The sequence below is a fragment of the Diceros bicornis genome, chromosome 9 (assembly GCF_020826845.1).
Source record: "Diceros bicornis minor isolate mBicDic1 chromosome 9, mDicBic1.mat.cur, whole genome shotgun sequence".
Lineage (NCBI taxonomy): Eukaryota > Metazoa > Chordata > Mammalia > Perissodactyla > Rhinocerotidae > Diceros > Diceros bicornis.
The window spans coordinates 19328952-19350921 of record NC_080748.1 but is presented as its reverse complement, the minus strand read 5'-3'; the positions used below and the strand labels follow the sequence as shown (position 1 = coordinate 19350921).

At 36.1% G+C, this 21970-nt stretch overlaps 1 protein-coding gene across 4 annotated transcripts in view; it reads left to right on the top strand.

Annotated features, from left to right (window-relative positions):
* ALG5 (ALG5 dolichyl-phosphate beta-glucosyltransferase) overlaps positions 1-10134 on the top strand; it is a 47178-nt gene extending 37044 nt beyond the window's left edge. For 2 of the 4 annotated variants that reach the window (XM_058548040.1, XM_058548038.1), the window contains 3 exons: positions 675-826; positions 7637-7722; positions 9923-10134. In XM_058548040.1, the coding sequence (XP_058404023.1) occupies positions 675-826; positions 7637-7722; positions 9923-10038 (354 nt within the window). In that variant the 3' untranslated portion in view covers positions 10039-10134. Of the gene's footprint in view, positions 1-674; positions 827-7636; positions 7723-8436; positions 8515-9922 lie in introns of those variants that run through there. The other 2 variants (XM_058548039.1, XM_058548041.1) reach the window with 2 other exon arrangements.
* The last annotated feature ends 11836 nt before the right edge of the window (positions 10135-21970 follow it).

Genomic DNA, 21970 nt, shown 5'->3' with positions numbered 1-21970 from the left:
TAATAAAATTAATCACTAATAACAATAGTGAATACTCAAGATTAAAGACTACTTAAGTTTAATATCCAAAGTATTAAAGAACTTATTGTTAAAATATATTTAATCAGATATCTGTCTTACCTAATTAGAGAGACGGAGTTTTTGTTTCACACTTCTTTCTAGTCTGTCACTTTGTGACGCTCTGCTCTACCTCTTTTGTTAATATTCTCATTACCTAGGTATTGAACTTCAGGTTCAAATCTTAGTGTTTTGCTTTTCCAAAATATTCTGGTAACTGACACCTTTTTTGAAACTGAAATATATTTGGGGCAAAGAGGCACAAAATATGTAAGTGAATGAAATGTTTTCCTTGCTCATAGCAGCCCAAAACTGCTATGGTATGTTTCCAGTAGGTTGAACCCCTGAACTCTCACAGGGACTGTGATTCTTGTCAGACTCAACCTCTAGGACATGAGTAACTACCTGTCTAGAGCCTCTGCCCTGCTCTCAGCAGTAGGCATCCTCACCCTTTCTGTGATATACTTTGCCAATGAAGCTAATGGAGCAACGGTGTTCATATGGAAGATGTACCCAGTCAATTAAATATTAAAATGCAGTTGTCTACAGCCAGGTGTTTTCAATGTCTCCTGTATAGATAAATGGAAAAATCATTTATATTTTGCCTTTTGTTTCAGCGTTCTTACTTCCGTACTCTTCTCATGTATGGGTTCCACTTTCTGGTGTGGTTCCTTTGTGTCAAAGGAATCAGGGACACACAGTGTGGGTTCAAATTATTAACTCGAGAAGCAGCTTCACGGACGTTTTCATCTCTCCATATTGAACGATGGTAGGTTCCTCACTGGAATGTATCTGGTATATCTTATTATACAGCAATTATTCCAGGTCATGAGAAGCAGCCCTATAGTCTCACAATGAACATCCAGATTTAAACAAAATTGACACTTTTATATGTAAACTTAACCTGTGCCTTTATACTTTTACTGGTTTGGATCTTATTTTGAAAAAGTCAAACCAAACATAGGATATAAAGTCATGTATTCACCTTAATTCTGAACAGTATAAATTGGGAGGCCTGAAAACACCCTGTTTCCTTAAGCTTCATTTTTTTCCTTTGAAGAAAAAAGAAAAAGCTCAGAAATATCAAAGCAGAAGAGGGTACCCAGGTTCTCTTCTTTCCTTCCTTTTACAGGAGTAAGTTCTTTCTCCTGCCTAAGACCAATCCTTTGACCTCTGCGTCCCCTTCCACCTTCTAAGAACCTAATCCTTTTGGCTTATTTTCTGTCTTGTATATTCAGCCTTTTCCCCTCAACCACCTCTTTCCCATCAGTTCTTAAAACAAATTTAAATTTCTCTTGCCATTAAAAAAAACCCTCTCCATTGACACCCCAAGACCCCTCCAACTCTAGCCTCGTTCCTTTCACAGCAAACCTTTTCTTGAAAGAGTTGTCTGTGTTCACCGTCTCTATCTTCTCACTTCCCACTCACTCCTCATCCTACCTTACTGTGGACTTCCCCCATCCCTCCATCTAAACATCTAGTTAACCTCGTGTCATTAAACCCAGTGGTCATATTTAAAAGACCACTTATTGTCTTAATTAACTGATCAGCAGCATTCAATACTTCTGAGCTCTCTGTCTTGAAATATACTGTTCCCTCAGCATATCTTTATCCTGAACCTCACCTCAGCTGTCAACCTGTTTAATGAATAATACTGTCACACAGAACAGCCGCAACTGTTGGCCAGCCCCAGCATTCCCCACAGCCCCTCCATATATCCAGTCCATGACCCAGTCCTGTTGATTTTAGCTTTTATGTCCCCCTATTTCATCTTCACTTTTATGTCCCCCTTCATCTTCACTACCACCATCTAGGACATCATCATTCCCTATTCTTCAGCCCAAGGAGTCCTTTCAAAAATTAAAAGTGATCAATCGAATGCATCTCTTCTGCTTAAAATCCTTCAATGGCTTCCCATTGCCTTTCGGCACCTTCCTGTGGCCTTGACAGTGTACTGATACACAGTATCGATTGCACAGTCTGGCCACCTGAGTCTCCACATGCACATTCTTCCTTTCTCACCATCCTCCCACCCCTTACCTTCTCCTTCTCCTTCAGATCTTCCCTAGGACAACCTGTCCTCACTCTCCAGACTAGATCAGACACCCCTAATTGTATGCTGTTGCAGTACGATAAGCCTTTCACATAGCACCTATCGCATCTGTAGTTTTTTCTTATTTGTGTAATGTTTCTTTTTCTCTATTAAAACATAAGCTCCACAAGAGCAAGAATCCCATCCGACTTTGCTTACTAGCATATCCCACTGTCTGATAGAGTGCCTGGGCCATCGTAGGTACTCCACATTGTTGAAAGAATTAGTACTTAGTGTTAGTCATGGGCTCGGTGTGAATTCTTTTCAATTATTTCAGTAGATGTTCATTTTTGTAGTTTCTACAACTTTCTTGCATCTATTTACAAAGATCTATAATCTCCCTAGAAATAGATGTCATTTAACGCCCCAAATAACTTTAAAGAAACTATGATTTCAGAATTATCATTCAGCCGTTTTTCAATCTTTTTTTCCTAGATTAAAAAATTTTAATTAATGTGTATTTGGTCTTCGAATTCAGATACATGTTTCTATTACGTTGAAGAATACAACATGCTGATAGTTAATGGACTCCAAAATCAGAGAATCTAATTTAAGGAGCCACTCTAGAAGTAAAGCCCTTCTTCTGCATTTGATATTTTGCATTCAGCTGTTACGTCCAGACCTAGGGTCAAAGAACTAGGTTCTCTGTAGTTTGAAAGGAAGGACTTAGAAATGGAGAACATTAGGACTGATAACTAAAAGTTAGGATTGATAACTTAAAAATCATGAAGCTTCCTTGTCAGGATTGTTCTAGGGCAGCATTGTCCAATAGAAATATAATATGAAATACAAATGCAAGCCATATATGTAATTTTAAATTTTCTAGTAGCCACATTAAAAAAGTAAAAATAAAGATGAAGTTTATTTTAATATACTGTAACACAGTATAAAAATATTGTCATTTCATCATGCACTCAGTATGAAAAAATATTGAGATATTTTACATTCTTTTCTTTGTACTACGTCCTCAAACTACAGTACATCTCAGTTCAGACTAGCCACATTTCAAGTGCCCAGTAGCCACATGTGGCTCTCGGCTCCTGTATTGGACAGCATAATTCTACTGTTTTATGGGGTTTTTTTAAAGAACATTTTTTGATATTTTTCATCTTTAAATTTTATGTCCAAGTGCATGCTTTTTTAATTATTCATTTTGGACTTGATTGACATAATATTGATCTGACTTAAAATTTGAGCCTCTCACATCTCTCTTCAGGGTTCAATTATGTATATTTTGTGCCTGTAAATGAGAACCACCAAGTATGTGTATATCAACTTGATTAGCAGTATACCCTTCACCACGGTAATGTTTCATCAGTGGTTTTTATTTAAGTATCTCTGTTCCTGCACTTAAGTCAAGGAAGACTAAAGAAGAGATGTACTTTTTTCTTATGCAGCATAAATTATAGAAACCAAGTTGTGCAATTACTCCTTATTTCCCTTTAAGTGTCACCTTAGACTGTTCTTTTTTGGATTTATTGTAAGAAAGATTCATTGAAATTTTTCTCCTAACTTTCAGGAAATCCAAGTCAAGTAGAGTTTCTAGGTATTAGAAAACATCAAGGAGTACAGCTGAAGTTAAAAGACTATAGGCATCTCTTTGATTCAGAATTACAGACTTGAGTATGGGTAATGTTAAATAAATATGTATGTATAATTTCCATCCGCAGAACTGTACCTCACCTGAATTCTTTCCATTTAATGTTAAGGTATAATTTGACCCACTTTATGAGTAATTTTAAAATTGGATTTTTTGAAGTGTGCTTTCTTCCAATGAATACTTTTTATTTTTAATCAATGTTATACATTTTTATAATTTAAAGTCAGTAAGACTTATAACAGAAAAACAGTTGTCCTTTGCCCCATCTCCCTCCACCCCCAGTTCCTACTCCATGGCTTTAGCCACTTTCATCTTTTTACTTGGTCTTTGTGGTATTTGCTTTCATATTCTAAATAATGGGTCTGCATAGCTATGTCTCAATTTTTCACTTTTAGATGTTACTTTCCAAAATAGGAAATCAATGGATAAGTATTTAGTTCTCTTAAACTCCTGTACACCCCCACACTTTTCCTCCTGATACAGTTTTAAAATAATGTTTGGTCAGATCAGTATTGATTGTTACAGCTGTGTGAAGATAATTCACATTTGGGCCATAGCATGCAATATGTTTATATTACCATTCTTATAGTACTTTTTGTTTTCCTAGAGATAGTAAATATCTGGAGTTTTTTGCTGGCATTCCTCTACTGTGCATCTGTCACTTGCTCGTGCTCACACTCCTTCAGGAGTATAAATTATCTCTCAGCGTGTTCCAACGCATCAGATTATGAATCAGTTTGGTGTTTTTTTCTTGGAGACATCTTGTCAGCCCTTATCTTTCTAGCTCTTCTTTGGCCGGCTGCACAGCTCCTGTCCTACATCTCCTTTTCCTTGGTTTACCCCCGTTTTAGTAGAGCACATCGTCTAGTAAACTTCCTAAAAATATGAGAAAGAAACTTGGAGACCTTGCATGTGAAAACTTGTCTTTATTCTACTCTCACACTTGTTTAATAGTTAACTGGAAAAAGAATTATAGGTTGGACATCATTTTTCCTCAGGATTTTGAAAGCATGGCTGTATTGTCTGTGGCACCCAGTGTTTCTGTGGAGAAGTCCAATTCTGTAGATAATCTGAATCCTGATTGTCTGTGGCATGTTGTTTCCACCCCGCTTTGGAAGCTTTGCTCCACAGTGTTTTAAAATATCATGATTCAGGGACTTAATGTGGCTCTTTTCCATGCATTTTGTTGAGTACTCAATAGGCCATCTACATCTGGAAACTCCTGTCTTATTGTTCTGAGAAATTGTCCTTTAATCATTTCTTTGACAATCTCCTCTCTATCGTCTTCTCTCTTCTCTCTTATTTAACAGATGTGGAACCTCCTTACTGATCCTATAATTTTATCTTCTTTCCTCTTTTCTGTTTTTCATCTTTTATGTTTATTTTTATCCTTAAAGTCTATCCTCAGATTTCTTTAGTATGATACTAAAAAGCTCATCAGAAGCTATGTGCATGGTCAGAGCCTCTGATTGAACTAGTAGATTTCACTACAGATTAAATAGTGGGGCCATTTTGTGTAGGAATTGTCCCAATTGTCATCATCTTTTGGGCTGGTCATTTTCACTAAAGTGGGATCCCTCAGCTCCTGCCTGGGAGATAAGAGCCTGGCTGCCAGCATTCACACAACCAACTGAAAGAAAGGAAAATCTCATACAGATTTTCAGTGAGTCCTCCCATCTGCAGCCCACCTGCACCCCTACTTGCAGACGTCATTTGAGGCTCTGATGCCTGAGCCTTTAGGGGGCTCTGTGGCAGCATTAGCTTGCTTCTGGGCTTCTCCCCCTGCCATTGTCTACCTTCCCTAGTTACCACTTGTCCAGGTACTTTCCAACTTGCAAATTTGTTTTTACTACTATCATCTCCTCTTCTCTTTGTTCTTGTGTGTTTATTCCACGCTTGTTTTAATTTTAGTGGGATTTCAGGAGCGAGCACCTAGGGTACGTGTGTGTCTGCTCTGTTTAACAGAGTCTCAGCCTACTCTTTGTTCTTCAGGAATACGTCTGTTCCTGAGGTAACAGCTATTCCAGGAACTGAGTAACAAAAGAAAACATGGTGGCTCTGCCCTCCGCACATTTGCAAAAACACATGGAGGCATCTTACTGGAGAATAACCCTTATACTGCTTCTCTGTAATAGCGTAAGGTTCTGTCCAGAAGTACTGGTATTTTAATTATAATGTTTGCTTTGGTAACAGATTGGTCTCTTATAATATGGTGATGTGAACTGCAATTTTTAAAAAATGAACGTCTTCATTTCACCTAAAATGTTTAAGGGGAGAAGGATATAGTAAAAAGTTTAGAAGATGAATAGCCCTTTCAGGTTTTTTTTAATATAAAGCAATTTCACTTAATCAGTGTTTTTTCCCCCACTGCTTTTCATTCATCATTCTTATGTTGTTTTATGTCTTTGGTAAGTCATTAACTATATACTGATATTCTGAGAAAAATACCTAATAATCTTGTTCAGGTTATTGAGTATCATTAGAACTAACTCAGCCCATTAGGCCATTTTTTGTTTTTGTGTTAAAGGAGAGGGTTAAGCGCCAAGCTTCATATTCAGATTATCGCCTCCTTTCACGAGTGTCACAATTCTAGTTAACAGAAGTTTCACATAGTCCTTTTAAAAATACAAAGAACACTTTTGTAGATGGTCTTATCGTCTTAAGTATTTATTAGGATACGAAAAAGCATTAAGTGTTTTAAAAAATAGTTTTCTTATTGAATTATCCAAATACTTGTGATTTAAACTAGTTGCATAATGGATGGTGGTAATATTATGGCCAAGAAAACAAAACTCCCAAATTCAAGTTGTCTGGGATCAGGAAAATCAAATAGAAGTGGGTTTTAGGCGTTTTCTTGTCTGTGCTAATATTTTAAAACCAAGCCCTGGAAGTTTGAAGTGTGTTCCATGCATTCTAGAAGGCCTGGTGACTCAAGGATGGACTTGAAGGACTTGAGCGCTTTTAGAGGCAGTTAAAAGAGCATGAAGAAGGTTTAACAGGTAGTGGTGCTTCTCTTCCTGAGCTTAATGCCAGAGAAAGGAAGCAGCTGCTTCAGAGAATTTTGTAAACAGAATCCAGGAAAACTTCTGAGTCGGGATTCAAAAACTTGAGGGAAATCAGATTTGACCTAAACCAAGGGACTGACTGAAGAGGAGCTTTAAGAACCTTGCATAGGTAGAAGGAAGGATGACTGGGAGTTCAGACTAGAAATGCTTTTAACAGTGTATGTTAAAACGAGACAATATATCCAGTTCCTATGTACATGTTAGTTATGCCCAAAGAGCATTTCAGACCAGTCTAAACTGGCTTTTCACTTTCAACAGCTGCCAGTACTGTACTATCCAGGACGGCATGGGGAAGAGAAAAGGAAAAGACAGGGGCCTAGGGACCCTGTATTTAGAAAAGAAACCTTGATCCTTTGGTGATAGAAAAATGTAATCAAGCAACTCTAAAGTGATTGAGAACATTCTCTCCAAGAGCCTCTCAGAGTTCTGTTTTATCAGCTCTCTCCATCAGTTGAAAATGCTGTCAGTTCTGTACCTTGAGCTAGTTAAGACTGGGATTGAAAACCATCGATCTTGAAAATTTCCAGGATTAAATTTTCTCTTGGAGCCCAAGAGGCCGGTTTTACCTCTGGGAGCTTCTGAGTTGAGAGACACCATGTTTCACATTTAAATGTTATGCAATGACACACTAAATTATTTTATTTGCCTTGAAGCTCCTGAACTACTTATCTTTTATTTGACCTTATGGGAATCTGACCTTCAATTTTACAGTATAAGCTTTACAACTGCCATGTAAGCTTCTTTAAAATATGCCAAGGTAGAGATTTAATTACACTCTATTTGTCTTTTTAAAAATAAATAGCAATATATATTCTATTTCAGGGCATTTGATGTAGAACTGCTTTACATAGCACAGTTCTTTAAAATTCCAATAGCAGAAATTGCTGTCAACTGGACTGAAATTGAAGGTGAGTATATTGTTTATGTTACAGCTGATCTTAAGTGGGGTGGGGGAGGAGACATCAGACAACACAGTTGTCCAATACAGTCAGCTGGCCTGAGCCTTTAGGGTTCCCCTCCACCCCCATCAGGGCCTACTCAGCTGTCTTGACTCAGAGAGGCAGTTCCATAGAAAGTGCTGCCTGCCTGCTAATCCCCTCCACCCTCCAGCTGGCTTACTGCCTTCTACATTTCTTCAGTCTCTTCTTGAGGCCTTCTGTAGGCCTACTGCTCTGCCCAAGAAATTCAATAAAACTTGCTACAATAGACAAGATCATGGTGATCTGAGGCTAGAAATAAACTTTATTATTTGCATCACCTTTTTTTTTTTAAGTATTGTATTACTCGTTGGGTAATTTTAGTACTATATTACTCATTGGGTAATCATTACTCAGTGGGTATTGAGTACCTACAAACCACTATGCAGAGCTACATAAGGAATTATAATTGTTTTTACTTCAGATGTCCACAGTCCATTCACAGCCAATTTTTAACTGGTATCTGTACAATATGTTCAAAAAGATCTCTAAGATATTTAAAAATGTGAAAAGCAAAGATCTCTAAGATCTGTAATAATGTTAAATCTATCATAATTCTTAATAATTCCTATTCAGAAAAGCATAGACTACTCTGGCTGTATAGAATTTAAAATATATTCTAGTTTTCTCCTTTGCTTACCTTAGAATGATCCTAACTTAATTCACAGTGTGGGAGCAGTTAACAATCAACTAGAGACTTTTTCAAAGTCACCTCTCCCCCAGGTGAGTATGGCCTCCTCTTAAGTCATTATTGCAGTAAGCCCTTACTGCTCTGTAACTTCAGAATTTTAGGGACAGAAAACAGTCAGGAACCAGTCTGGATATCATACAAACTATGTAGTCTAGAACAAACAGACCTCTTGGAGTCTTGCTGAATCAAATTGAGTTTACAGAAATTTAACCCATCTCCACAGTAGCAGCCTAGATCAAACAGGATCAGGAAGCAGGCAAAAGGGTTGCTCAGACTTATAATGATCAACTCTGTTGAGCTGTCTGTGTTGATCTAAGCCCAGCATAGACTCTAGGGGAAGCTGAAGTGGGGAAAAAGTAAAAATGTGTTTCATATTTATATCATTTGCATTTCAGAGACAGTTGTATATTATTTTTCATTAATGAGCACTCAATGAGTAGTTTTTGTATTAGTCATTTCCAGAACCCTTAGCCATATAGGCAGTCCCTCCTCCCTATTAGGGCCATCTGAAATTTTCACAGTTTAGATCCAAGTTTCATGTCACTTCAAGATGTTTTATTTTTGCTGTTTTTCGAAAAACCACTAACTTCATCTTTGAAGATGTTTAGTTCTTTTGTCCATGATTTAAACAAAATTAATGTGGATGTGTTACTTAACTTGATTGTGGTAATCATTTCACAGTGTATATGTATATCGAATCGTCACATTGTATATTTTAAATATATTTCAATTTTATTTGTCAATTAAACCTCAGTAAAGCTGGGGGAAGAAAAGAAAGAAAAAGAGAAAGCAGCTAGAGCATTGGGGCTTAAATCTGGAAATCGTCAGTGATTAGTCATGTGATCTTGGCCATGTCACTTTACCACCCAGCACCCCAGTTACCTGACCTGGGGGAGGTGGGGAGCTCCACCTGACTTACTAAAAAGCAATTCCAAGGGGTAAAATCAAGGAATATAAGCTTTTAAAACATGTTCAAGGAGGAGAATCTCGTAGTCAGCTGGGCTTGGCACGTTGCCATGTGACAACCAGTGGACAAGAAGATGGCCCAGCCAAGATGGTATTTGTTTTAGCTGATTGAGAATCTTTGGTAGAATTAGAATAAAAATTGGATTTTTGACTTCGATTTCTTATCTCAAGATTATTGATCCATACTTGTATTATGTGTAGAGGTGAACCTGATTCTCTATAGTACATATGAGACAGAAAAGTAGCATGTAAAACATGAAAATTTGTCCCAAAAATCATTTTTAAATGTACAGGTGGAATTAAATGTTTTAACATACATTCATAAATACATACATACATAAAAAATATAAATAATAAATTAAGGTTACCAGAACTCACCAAGGTCATGTAGACTGACTTCTAAAATACAATTTTAAACTTATATATTTTCTCTTGAGTTAAGTTAATTTGTTTTTAATTATTTTTCAACTGCAGGTTCTAAATTAGTTCCATTTTGGAGCTGGCTACAAATGGGCAAGGACCTACTTTTTATACGACTTCGCTATTTGACTGGTGCCTGGAGGCTTGAACACACCAGGAAGATGAATTAGGTTATCTGCCATTTTTGATTGTATTCTTATGCATCAGTGTCATATTATTTCATTTGCAATAAAAATTTTAAATAAAGCTGGAATAAACCTATGCCATCATCCGCCTTTTGATAATGTTAAAGAATTAACTGCCATAAGTAAAAAGTTTTATACACCTTGGAACAAAAAAATTTATGGTGTTTGTAAACAAAAGTCAGATTTTCTTTTGCTTTAGCAATTTTGTTTATTTTGGTTAATTATAATTATGATTCTAAGAATTATAGTTTTTAAACAGAAGATAGAAGCAATTATTCTAACTCTAAAGTGCCTGCATAATTCTCATGAACTTAAATATAAACCACAATCATATAACGGTGTTCAGGGATTTAAAAATAAAGTTAGCATGTATTTAAAAATATACAAATTCATAAATAGGAAACCCATATTTCAATCTATAAAACTCTAGGAAATTATATGTTAAAGAAAGGATGTAGGTTTGGTCACAAAGGTATCCACTTTACAGTCTTATCTCCTTCCTAATTTTACTTACATTTACTACACTTACTCTCTAACCTCCTGGCAATCCTTCCCTCTTGAGTTCATGTTATTAGAAATTGGAAATTCTTTATTAAAAAGAGAAAGTCTTTTAATATTCATAAATGTATTTACTTAGTAACATCAGAAGCCTGTGTTTTCAGATACTATAAAGACGAATAAATAGTAATTATAAAATAATTGACCCCTAAAAATCTGAATTAGATTAATAATAATAATACCTAAAATTTATTGAGTACTTACTGTATGCCCACCACTGTTCTAAGCCCTTAGTATATAATGACTTACCTAACTTACAACAGAAGAGGAAACTGAGGCACAAAGTGGTTACGTACGCAACATCACACAGCTAGGAAATAGTGGGGTCGTGATTCTTGCCCATGTAGTCTGGATCCAGAGCCTCCACTCTACTGACTATGCTACTTCAGTTTCTGAAGGCATGTAAGTAGAAAGTTGCGGAAGTACATTGAATATAACATTTTAAAGACAAGATTTAAGTGGAAAAGTAAATAAGCTAAAAGTGAGTCCTCTCCAGTAGTTTCAACAACAGTGATACTATCACATCTGCATTAGACAATAAGCTCCTTGAAAACAAACCATTTCTTACTCAAATTAGTGTCCCCAGCACAGTGCTTAGCATATAGTAAACACTTGATACTGATTAATACAAACTTCATTTACTACCAGATTTTGAGAGCATTTAAAATTTCTTAACAGAACAGGCAAGGCTTATGCAAGTCGAAATGACAGAAAGCAAATAGTAGAATAATGACCATGAGCATTTACAAGAATTTCAGTATAAGCCTTGAACCAAAAATAAGATCTTGAATGAAACTATAAGGCAAAATAATTTATTGCTCTTTGTAAGCTAGTAATAAAAATGCATATTTGAAGCATAATAGGAATTTTGAGGGAAAGTGTCAATACTTTATGTGTAGTTCATCCATGAACACTACTGAGAAAGGTTTCTGATATCCTTGATGCTAACTTACCCTTCTAGGCAGAGATTCACCTAAACTAACAGCATAATATAGAATCTGAGGCACTCTGTAAGAGAAACATGTAGTTTTATTTTTTTTTACAAATTTTATTTATTTTAATCTTTTTTTTACTTTTTTTTTTTGTGTGTGTGTATGAGGAAGATCAGCCCTGAGCTAACATCCATGCTAATCCTCCTCTTTTTGCTGAGGAAGACCGGCTCTAAGCTAACATCTATTGCCAATCCTCCTCCTTTTTTTCCCCAAAGCCCCAGTAGATAGTTGTATGTCGTAGTTGCACATCCTTCTAGTTGCTGTACATGGGACGTGGCTTCAGCATGGCTGGAGCAGCAGTGCGTTGGTGCGCGCCCAGGATCTGAACCTGGGCGGCCAGTAGCAGAACACGCACACTTAACCGCTAAGCCATGGGGCCGGCCCAAAACATGTAGTTTTAAATTGTTGACAATACAGAGCCTGCTAACAAAAATAACAAGCAGCTATATCAAAAGCAAAAATATCAGCTATCATTTTACTATGTACAAGGAACTGTGGTAAGAATGTTACATGCGGGGGTGGCCTGGTGGTGTAGTGCTTAGGTTCACGCACTCTGCTTTGGTGGCCCAGGGTTCACAGGTTTGGTTCCCAAGCAGGGACCTATGCACCGCTCATCAAGCCATGCTGTGGTGGCATCCCGCATACAAAATAGAGGAAGGTGAGCACAGAGGAAGACGAGCACAGATGTTAGCTCATGGCCAATCTTCCTCACACAAAAAACAGAATTTTATATGCATTATTTAATCTGATCAAACAACTCAATCATACAAGTATAATTACCCACATTTCAGAAATTAATAAGTGGGCTTAGACAAGTAATTTGCCCAGGATCACACAAGTAGCCAGTAGTCATACTTCTACTGAAATAAGAAATGGGAAACAAAGGATCAAGAGGCATGATTAAAACTGAGAGTATAATCTCATGACAATCAGACAACTTGACCATTCATTTTCTACCTTCTGACTTGTTCTTACAGAATATTATATATGGAGTTTATTTGACCCGAGATCCTGTCTGGATGATAACGTGTTTCTTGACATCTATAATTCTGTCTCTATATGGTTGTGTAATTCCACCATTTATAGTTGATTCTCCAGTTCTATTTTCCATTTTCTTTATTCAGTTATAATTTCCTTAAGAGCAGAAACCTTGCCTTTTATTTGTCTGTCTCCATAGCATCCTAAATTGTGATTGTTTAATAAAGGTTTCTGAAATGGTTAGATAATACCACCATTTAAATTCGTTTGTCAAAAAAAAATTACAAGAATGATGTTATCCATTTTATTGACAGCTAAATCCCCTAAAGAAGTAGTCTAGTGGGTTGTTTTGTTTTTGTGAAATCTCAAGAGCACCAAATCCACAAATTAATAATTTTATTTTAATCCAATAAAGGACTCTATGAAGTGATAACATTTGTAATTCACTGATTTTGAGGTAAAACTCCAGTTAGTATTTTGACAGTCATGAAAAACTATACCTTCCTTGATTTGATCCTATCTAGATTTTCTTTCTGTATGCTATATTTTCTTTATTTGAAACTCATCCCAGGATCACTTGCTCCACATGTGCAAGCAAAACAGATCCTATCCATGCCCTCTGAAGATTTTGCATTTTAAGGGCGTGATGCCTGCAAATCTTACCTGTAGAACCATGCGCCTAGAAGCGTTCAGCCTGTCTTCAACTTACAAGTGGGTTTCATTCAAGCCAGCTTGTAAATCAGTTGTTTGGAACCCAGAAGTCGTTTTCCCTTAAAAATAATGTTAGAAAGCATGGTTAAGTCCTTAGAACAGTCTAAAACATGTATAATATGTCTATAATATCCCTAAACTACTCTGTACTGGTCTGCAGTAAAACCTAACCATGCTTTGCAATGGTATTTCTGTGACAAATTGTTTTCCATTTTCCAAGTGGGAATGCCAGAGAACTACCTCTACCCACGGCCTCTAGGAGCCCAGTGAAAACTCAGGCACATCAGCAGTAGGTTTAAACCTCATTGTGGCCTCTGCAGAGACTATAGGCAACTTCCCCCACCAGGGAGAGTCTGCCCGGGTAGGGCAAGGGCTCCAGCAATCATCAGTGGCAGTGTGAGAGTCAGAGAAACCTGCTTCCAGGGCTACATCAAAAGGTAGACTACATCAACAGGTAGATAGTCCTACAGAAAGGACTGAGGGCAGAGAAAGGACCAAGAAGGACAGCAGTGGTCCTTATCCGGGTAGCATCACAATGCACCTCAGGAATACTCCTAGGAAAATGAAGGGATGTATACTCTCTCTCTGACCCATGAATGTGTACAGTAACAAGATGTACGTGTACGTGTGTGTGTGTGTGTGTATGTGCCTGTGATGAAGGTGGAGGGTAGGTGATTGTAAGTGCAACTCATTCTACTATCAGAGCAGGGACAGTAAAACCTAAGCTCCAAAACCGTCATGCCCATAAAATATAAAATACCCCAGCCATCCAGTGGTATGAATTTAAATTCAAATCCTCCAAAATAAAATTGAAGAGAAAGTATAAGTCTTTAAAGTAAGAATATATATGCTGTCCAGTCTTTATATTTTATATATCATTCATTCCTTCCATCATTCACTCAGTGACCACGTATTGAATGCTGAGCGTCCAAGCATTGTTGGATGGATTTACTAGCCAATTACGAGGAAAACAATAGCAGCCCTACATTAAAAAGGCATCCATCCTCAAATAGTCTACTTAAAAAACAAAATGTGAAACATTTATATAAGAATTCAAATAACGTAAGATCAAGAAGCTGGATATATTATGAGGATGGATAAATCTTTGCAGTTCACAATTAGGCAAACTTTCCCTAAATTCGTATACTTCTATGGGACTCTCCATGCACAATGTACAATTTCAATGAAAGGAGAATCACCTCCCTCTGGGAAGATAGTTGATATCCTCTCACTTCCTTTTTTTTTTCTTCTTTTAACTTTTTAATTGCTCATATGTATTTCTTGAAAATTAATATATAAGCACAGATTATAAGTGGACAGGTCACTGAAATTTTACAAACTGAACACACCCCTATATGCAATTTCTATGTCAAACAACGGAGCAATGTCAGCCTGGCACATGCCTCCTCCTCATTGACCCTCCCAGTCACTATCCTGAAGGGTAACCACTATTGTGACATCTAACATCTAAATCTCTTTACCTCTTTTGTGCTTTATATAAATGGCATCATACAGCATGAACTCTTTTGTATTTTGATTTTTAACTTGCATATATTTTTTGTGATTTTATTGGTACTATTGCATGCTGTTGTTGATCATCCATTTGCACTGATGATAGAATTTCATTGTGCGACCTTTTAGTTCCTTTTGGCCTTTGTCATTCTTCTCAAATAAACTTAGAAGAGCAGTCTTCTGCTCTTCATTTATATTTTACACTGTATTCCTTGAGATTTAAAGAAATACTTTCTCAGGAATTTTAGTCGAAGGGGCAGCTAAATCAGAATAATTATACAATGACAAAAAAAATTAAAGTAAGGACTCCAACTTCTGGGAAGATGGAGTAAATGTACTTTTCCCTATCCTTCTTGCTACGTACAACTAGAACACTGGACATTATACATAAAACAAACATAGGTAGACTTTGAAAGGTGCAAAGAAAGAAGACTGTCTAGGGATCTTGAGACACAAGGATTGACATGGTGGTGAGTTCCTTGGGTTTTCTTTTTGTCTCATATATCCCAGACTTGGAGCTGAAGCCAGCAACAGAAAAATGCCAACGAGCACAGACAAAAAAAAAAGCCCCAACAAATGCCCCTCTCTCCAGCCAAAGGACCAAGAACGGGGCAAGGCTAGCAAAAAAGAAAACCTCTAGACAATAACTGCTCTACTCCAACCAAACACCACAGAAAAAATGGTGACCCCACCTCTGCTGACAACAGCAAAGGCCCAGTGGGGAGCCCAAACGCGCACCCTCATGAGGCTGTAATAAGGAATCTAAACACTCTTACCAGGGTGGCGTCAGAGAAGACCAAGTAGAGAGCAGAGCTTTCATCCCCACCAGCCAGTCATGAGTCCTCTACCTCACAACATCCGTGGAGGTCACCAGGGGAGCCTGGACTTCCATTCCTACCCTGCAGTAACAAGCTGCTTCATCCCCTCCCTGCTGGGATGGCCTCATTTCCTCTGGTAGCCCAGCAGTAAGGAGTCCACCCCCACCACAGTGACAATGAAGACCATGTAGTAAGCAAAAACTTCCACCCCTGTGCAACAGTAACAAGTAGTCCCCCTTCCCTTTGGTGTCAGTGGAGGCCAAGTGGGGAATCTGTACTTGGTAATATGTCCAGAAAACAGTGCTCTCCCTTCCCCTGCTGGAGTAGTGTCAGAAAAAGCCAGCTAAAACAAAAGGTTTAAATAAGACCCAGAGTCTCAGAAGAAAATTAAAAATGTCCAGGTTTCCAAAGAAAAGTCATTCGTCAAAACAAGAAGCATAAAAATCTCAACTTGAATGAAAAAAGACAATCAGTAGATGCCAACGCTGAGATTTCAGAGATGTTAGAATTATCTGACAATGATTTTAAAAGCAACATAGACATGCTTCAATGCAATTACAAACATGCTTGAAGTGAATGAAAAAAATAGACAACTCAACAAAGAAACAGAAAGTCATAGCAACTAAAAGAAGATATCAAGAAAAACCAAATAGAAATTTTAGAACTGAAAAATACAATAACTGAAATAAAAAGCTCAGTGATAAGCTCAACAGTAGAATGGAGGAGACAAAGGAAAGAATCAGTAAACTGAAAGATAGAACAACAGAAATTACTCAACCTGATCAACAGAGAGAAAACTGAATGAAAAAAAAAAAGCCTCAGGAACCTGTGAAACTATAAAAAGATCTAACATTTGATCATCAGAGTTCCTGGAAGGGCTGAAAAAGTACTTTAAGAAATAATGGTTTAAAACTCCTCAAATTTAGCAAGAGACATAAACCTACACATTCAGATTCCTTACAGGATAAACCCAAAGAAATCCACACCAAGACACATCATAATTAAACTTGTGAAAACTAAAGACAGAAAGAGTCTTGAAAGGCACCAGAAAAAAATGACACCCTACCTACAGAGAAAAAACCATCAGAATGACAATGAATTTACTATCAGAAACATGGAGGTCAGAGGACATGGCATAATATTTTTCAAATGCTAAAAGGAAGAAACTGTCAACATAGACTCTTACACTTAGCAAAAAAATCCTTCAAGTATAAAGGGGAAATCAAGAAAATCTCAGATGAAGGAAAGCTTAGAGAATTTGACACTCACAGACCTACCCTAAAACAATGGCTAAACAAAGTTCTCTAAACAGAAAGAAAACATTAAAAGCAGGAACATTAGGAAAGAAGAAAGCATATGGTAAGCAAAACACTGATAAATACAAAAAACCTTCCTTCTCCCCTAGAGTTTTAAAATTCTGTTTGATTGTGGAAGCAAATACTATTACACTGTCTTATGTGATTCTAAATGTATGTAGAGGAATATATAAGACAATTACATTATAAGTGAAGCAGGGTAAAAGGACAAAAACAGAGGTAAGGTTTCTTTACTTTCCTCTAACTGGTAAAATAACACCAGTAGACTATGATAAGTTATGTATATATAATGTGATACCTAGAGCAATCACTAAAAAACTATACAAAGAGATATACTCAAAAACACTATAAGTAAACCAAAATGGAATTCAAAAAATTGTTCAAGTAACCCAGAGGATAGCAGAAAAAGAAAATAGAAAAACAAAAAACAGAACATCAATACAACAAAAAATATCATAGTGGATAAACCCTAACATAACAATAATATGTTACATTAAATATAAATGGTCTAAATTCAACAAGTAAAATACAGAGATTGGCAGATTTGAAAACATGACCCAACTATAAGCTGTCTACAAGAAAGTCACTACAAGCATAACAATATAGACAGGTTGAAAGTAAAAGATGGAAAAACATACATCATACAAACCATAAGCACAGGAAAGCAAGAGTGGCTATCAAGTAAGATAAATGACTTTAGATCAAAGAAAAATGCCAGAGACATAAAGGAACATTACATAATAGTAAAAAAAGATTCAATCCACCAAGAAGACATAGAAATATTAAATGTGATGCCCCAAACAACAGAGCTGCAAAATATGTGAAGCAAAAACTGATAGAACTAAAAGGAAAAATAGACAAATTATAGTTGGAGGCCACAATAGTTCTCTCTCAATAAATGATTTTTTAAAAAACTACATAGAAAATCAGCAAGAATATAGAAAACAACACCATCAACTAACAGGATCTAATAGACATTTATAGAAAACTCTACCCAACAACAGCAGAATATATATTCTTTTCAAATGCCCATGGAACATACATCAGCATAGACCATCTCTTGGACCATAAAACAAACCTTAACAAATTTAAAAGAACTGAAATAATGCAGAATGCACTCTCCCACCACAACAGAATCAAACTACAAGTCAACAGCAGAAACATAACAGAAAAATCTCCAACCAAACACTTGGAAACTAAACAGCACACTTCTAAATAATCCACGTACCAAAGAGGAAATCTCAAGGGAAATTTTAAAAAACATATTGAACTAAATGAAAATAAAAATAGAACATCAAAATTTGTGGGACACAGCCGAAGTAGTGCTGAAGGGGGAATTTATAGCACTAAGTGCATACATTAGAAAAGAGGAAAAGTCTCAAATCAATAATCTAAGCTCCCATTCAAGAACCTAGGAAAAAAAGAGCAAAATAAACCCAAAGCAACAAGAAGAAAGGAAATAATATAATAAGACCAGAAAAATCAATGAAATTGAAAACAGAAAAGCAATAATGAAAAATCAATGGAGCAAAGACACTCGTTGAAAGGATTAATAAAATTGACAAACCTCTGTCAAAACTGACAGAGAAAAAAAGAGGGAAGATACAATTATCAGTATCATGAGTAAAAAAGAAGATATCATCACAGACCCTGCAGACACCAAAAAGATAATAAGGGAACACTACAAACAACTCTATACAGAAAAATTTGGCAACTTAGATGAAATAGACCACTTCCTTGAAAAAACACATACTACAACTCACCTATATAATAGACAATTTGAATAGCCCTAAACTATTAAGGAAATTGAATACAAATTTTAAAAACTCCCATAAAAGAAATCTCTAGACGTAGATGGTTTTACTGGAAAATTCTACCAAACATTTAAAGAATTAACACCAATTCTACATATTCCAATCCAGAAAATGAACAAGAGGGAACACTTCCCAATTCATTTTATAAAATATTACCTTGATATCAAAACCAGACAAAGAGAGTACAAAAAAAGAAAAAAAAAGAAAACTACAGACCAATATCCCCCATGAATATAGACACAAAACTCCTTAATAAAATATTATCAAATAGAATTCCTCGACATGTAAAAAGAATTATACACCATGACCAAGTATAGCTTATTTCAGGGACACAAGGGTGGCTCAATATTTGATGATCAATCAATATAATACATCATATTAACATGCTAAAGGAGAAAAGTTATATGATCATATTAATTGTTTCAGAAAAAAAATTTGGAAAGTTTAATATCCATTCACAATAAAACTCTCAGAAAAATAGAAATAGAGGAGAACTTCCTCAACTTGATAAAGTGAATCTACATAAAATCTACAGATAACGTTATTCTTAGTAGTAAAAAAGTAAATGCTTTCCTCTAAGGTCAGGAATAAGGTAAGGATGTCCACTCTCACCACTCTTATTCAATATAGTGCTGAAAGTTCTAGTCAGTGCAGTAAGGCAAGAAAAGGAAATAAAAGTAAGTAAGAAATAAAACTGTATCTACAGATGACATCATGATGATCTACATAGAAAATCCCAGGGAATCTAAAAAAAAAAAAAACGCATCCTAGAATAAGTGAGTTCAGCAAGGTCACAGGATACAAGATAAACATACAAATATCAGTTATACTTCTACATACTAGCAATGAACATATGGACACAAAGCAAAAATGTAATATTTATGATCAATCAAAATAATTAAATAGTTAAGTGTAAATCTAATAAAACGTACAAGACATACATGCAGAAAACTACACAATGCTGATGAGGGATATCAAAGAAGATCTAAATAAATGGAGAGACTTATACCAGGTTCATAGATTGGAAGACTTAACATAGTAAAGATGTCAATTCTCCCTAAACTGATATACAAGTTTAACATGATTCATATGAAAATCTCAGCAAGATTTTTATTAGATGTAGACAAGATTACTCTAAAATTTATATAGAAAGATAAAGGAACTAGAACAGCTAAAATAATTTTGAAAAAGAAGAATAAAGTAGAAGGAATCAATCTATCTGACTTCAAAACTTGTTATATAGCTACAGCAATCAATACTGTGTAGTATAGTGGAGGGACAGACACAAAGATAGATGGAACAGAACAGAGAACCCATTAATAGGCCCATACAAATATGCCCAACTGACTTTTGACAAAGATGCAAGAGCAATTCAGTGAAGGAAAGACAATGTTTTCTACAAATGGTGCTGCAGCAACTGGACATCCACAGGCAAAAAGTGAATCTAAACCTAAGTCTCACACCTTATACAAAACTTAACTCAAAATGGATCACAGGCTTAAATGTAAAAGGTCCAATGTTTAGGAAGAAAAACATAAGAAAAAATATTTGAGATCTAGAGCTAGACAAAGAGTTCTTAGACTTTACACCAAAGGCACAATCGATAAAAGGAAAAATTGATAAATTGGACTTCAAAATTAAGACCTCTTGCTCTACAAAAGACCTTGTTAGAGGATGAAAAGACAAATTACAAAGTGGGAGAAAATACTTGCAAACCACATATCCAACAAAGGACTAGTATCTTGAATATATAAAGATTTCTTAAAACTCAGTAAAAAAACAAACATTTCAATTAGAAAATGGGCAAAAGCATGAAGAAATATTTATCAAAGAAGATACATGGAAGACAAATAAGCACATGAAAAGATGTTCAACATCTTTAGTCATTAGGGAAATGCAAATTAAAACCACAATGAAATATCACTATGCACCTATCAGAATGACTAAAATAAAAAATAGTGATAATACCAAATGCTGGTGAGGATGCAGATAAACTAGATTACACATACATTGCTGGCGGGCATGTAAAACAGTACTGCCACTCCGGTAAACGTTTTGGCAGTTTCTTAAAAAACTAAGCATGCAACAACCATGGCACCAGCAATTGCACTCCTGGGCATTTATCTTAGAGAAATGAAGACTTATGTTCACACAAAAACTTGTATATGAATGTTTATAGCAGCTTTATTCATAATAGCCAAAAGTTGAAAACAACCCAGAAGTCCTTCTACAGGTGAATGGTTAAACAAACTGTGGTACATCCACACCATGCTCTACTACTCAGCAATAAAAAGGAACCAACTATTGATCCACACAACGACCTGGGTTAATCTCCAGAGAATTATGCTGAGTGCAAAAAAGGGAACATACTGTATGAGTCCATTTATGGAACAGTCTTGAAATGACAAATTTATAGAAATGAAAACAGATTAGTAGTTAAGGAGAGGGTTGGGGTGGGAATGAAATGGGTGTGGCTATAAAAGGGCAACATGAGGAACCTCGTGGTGGTGGACACGTTCTGTATCTCAACTGTATCAATGTCATTATCCTGGTTGTGATTTTGCACCGTAGTTTTGCAGGACTTGACCATTGGGGGAAACTGGGTAAAGGGTACACGAGATCTTTCTGTATTATTTCTTACAACTGCATGTGAATCTACAAGTCAAAATAAAATGTTTAATTTTTAGAAAAGGGTAGAAAGAGGGTTTTTTTTCCCATTCCTGCTATTGCCACCACTACTACCAGCTCCTGCAGCAGCAACTACTAGTTTTGTTTCATGATTTTTTTTAATGTCCAGAGAGTCTTCTAAAATTTAAAAGTCCTAGTCTTTTAGGGTAAAAATCAGCCTTGAACATTAAAATAGGCCTTGCGATCCCCTAGGCAATCTTCTGGCATCACAGTTGGGGAGCTGTGACCCACTGTTGGAGAATCCACAAGCTAAGGATACAACTAGTGTCCAGCTGGCCCTTCCTTTAAATAAAAGGAGTATTAGCAGAATCTGCCAAATACAAGTCCAAATCAGAAGGTGACAGATTCTCCTACTAAAGTTAAGTAGGCTAACATTTTGACTCATCAACGTTTTCACCTATGATTACTTTTCTCTTCCCACAGGCCAATTATATAAAGAGTAAAATGAATTGAGATTTTAAAATTTAAAACCCTCAGTTTAGTCAGGTCCCATACAATTTTTTGAATTTCTCTAATTCACACATTTACCT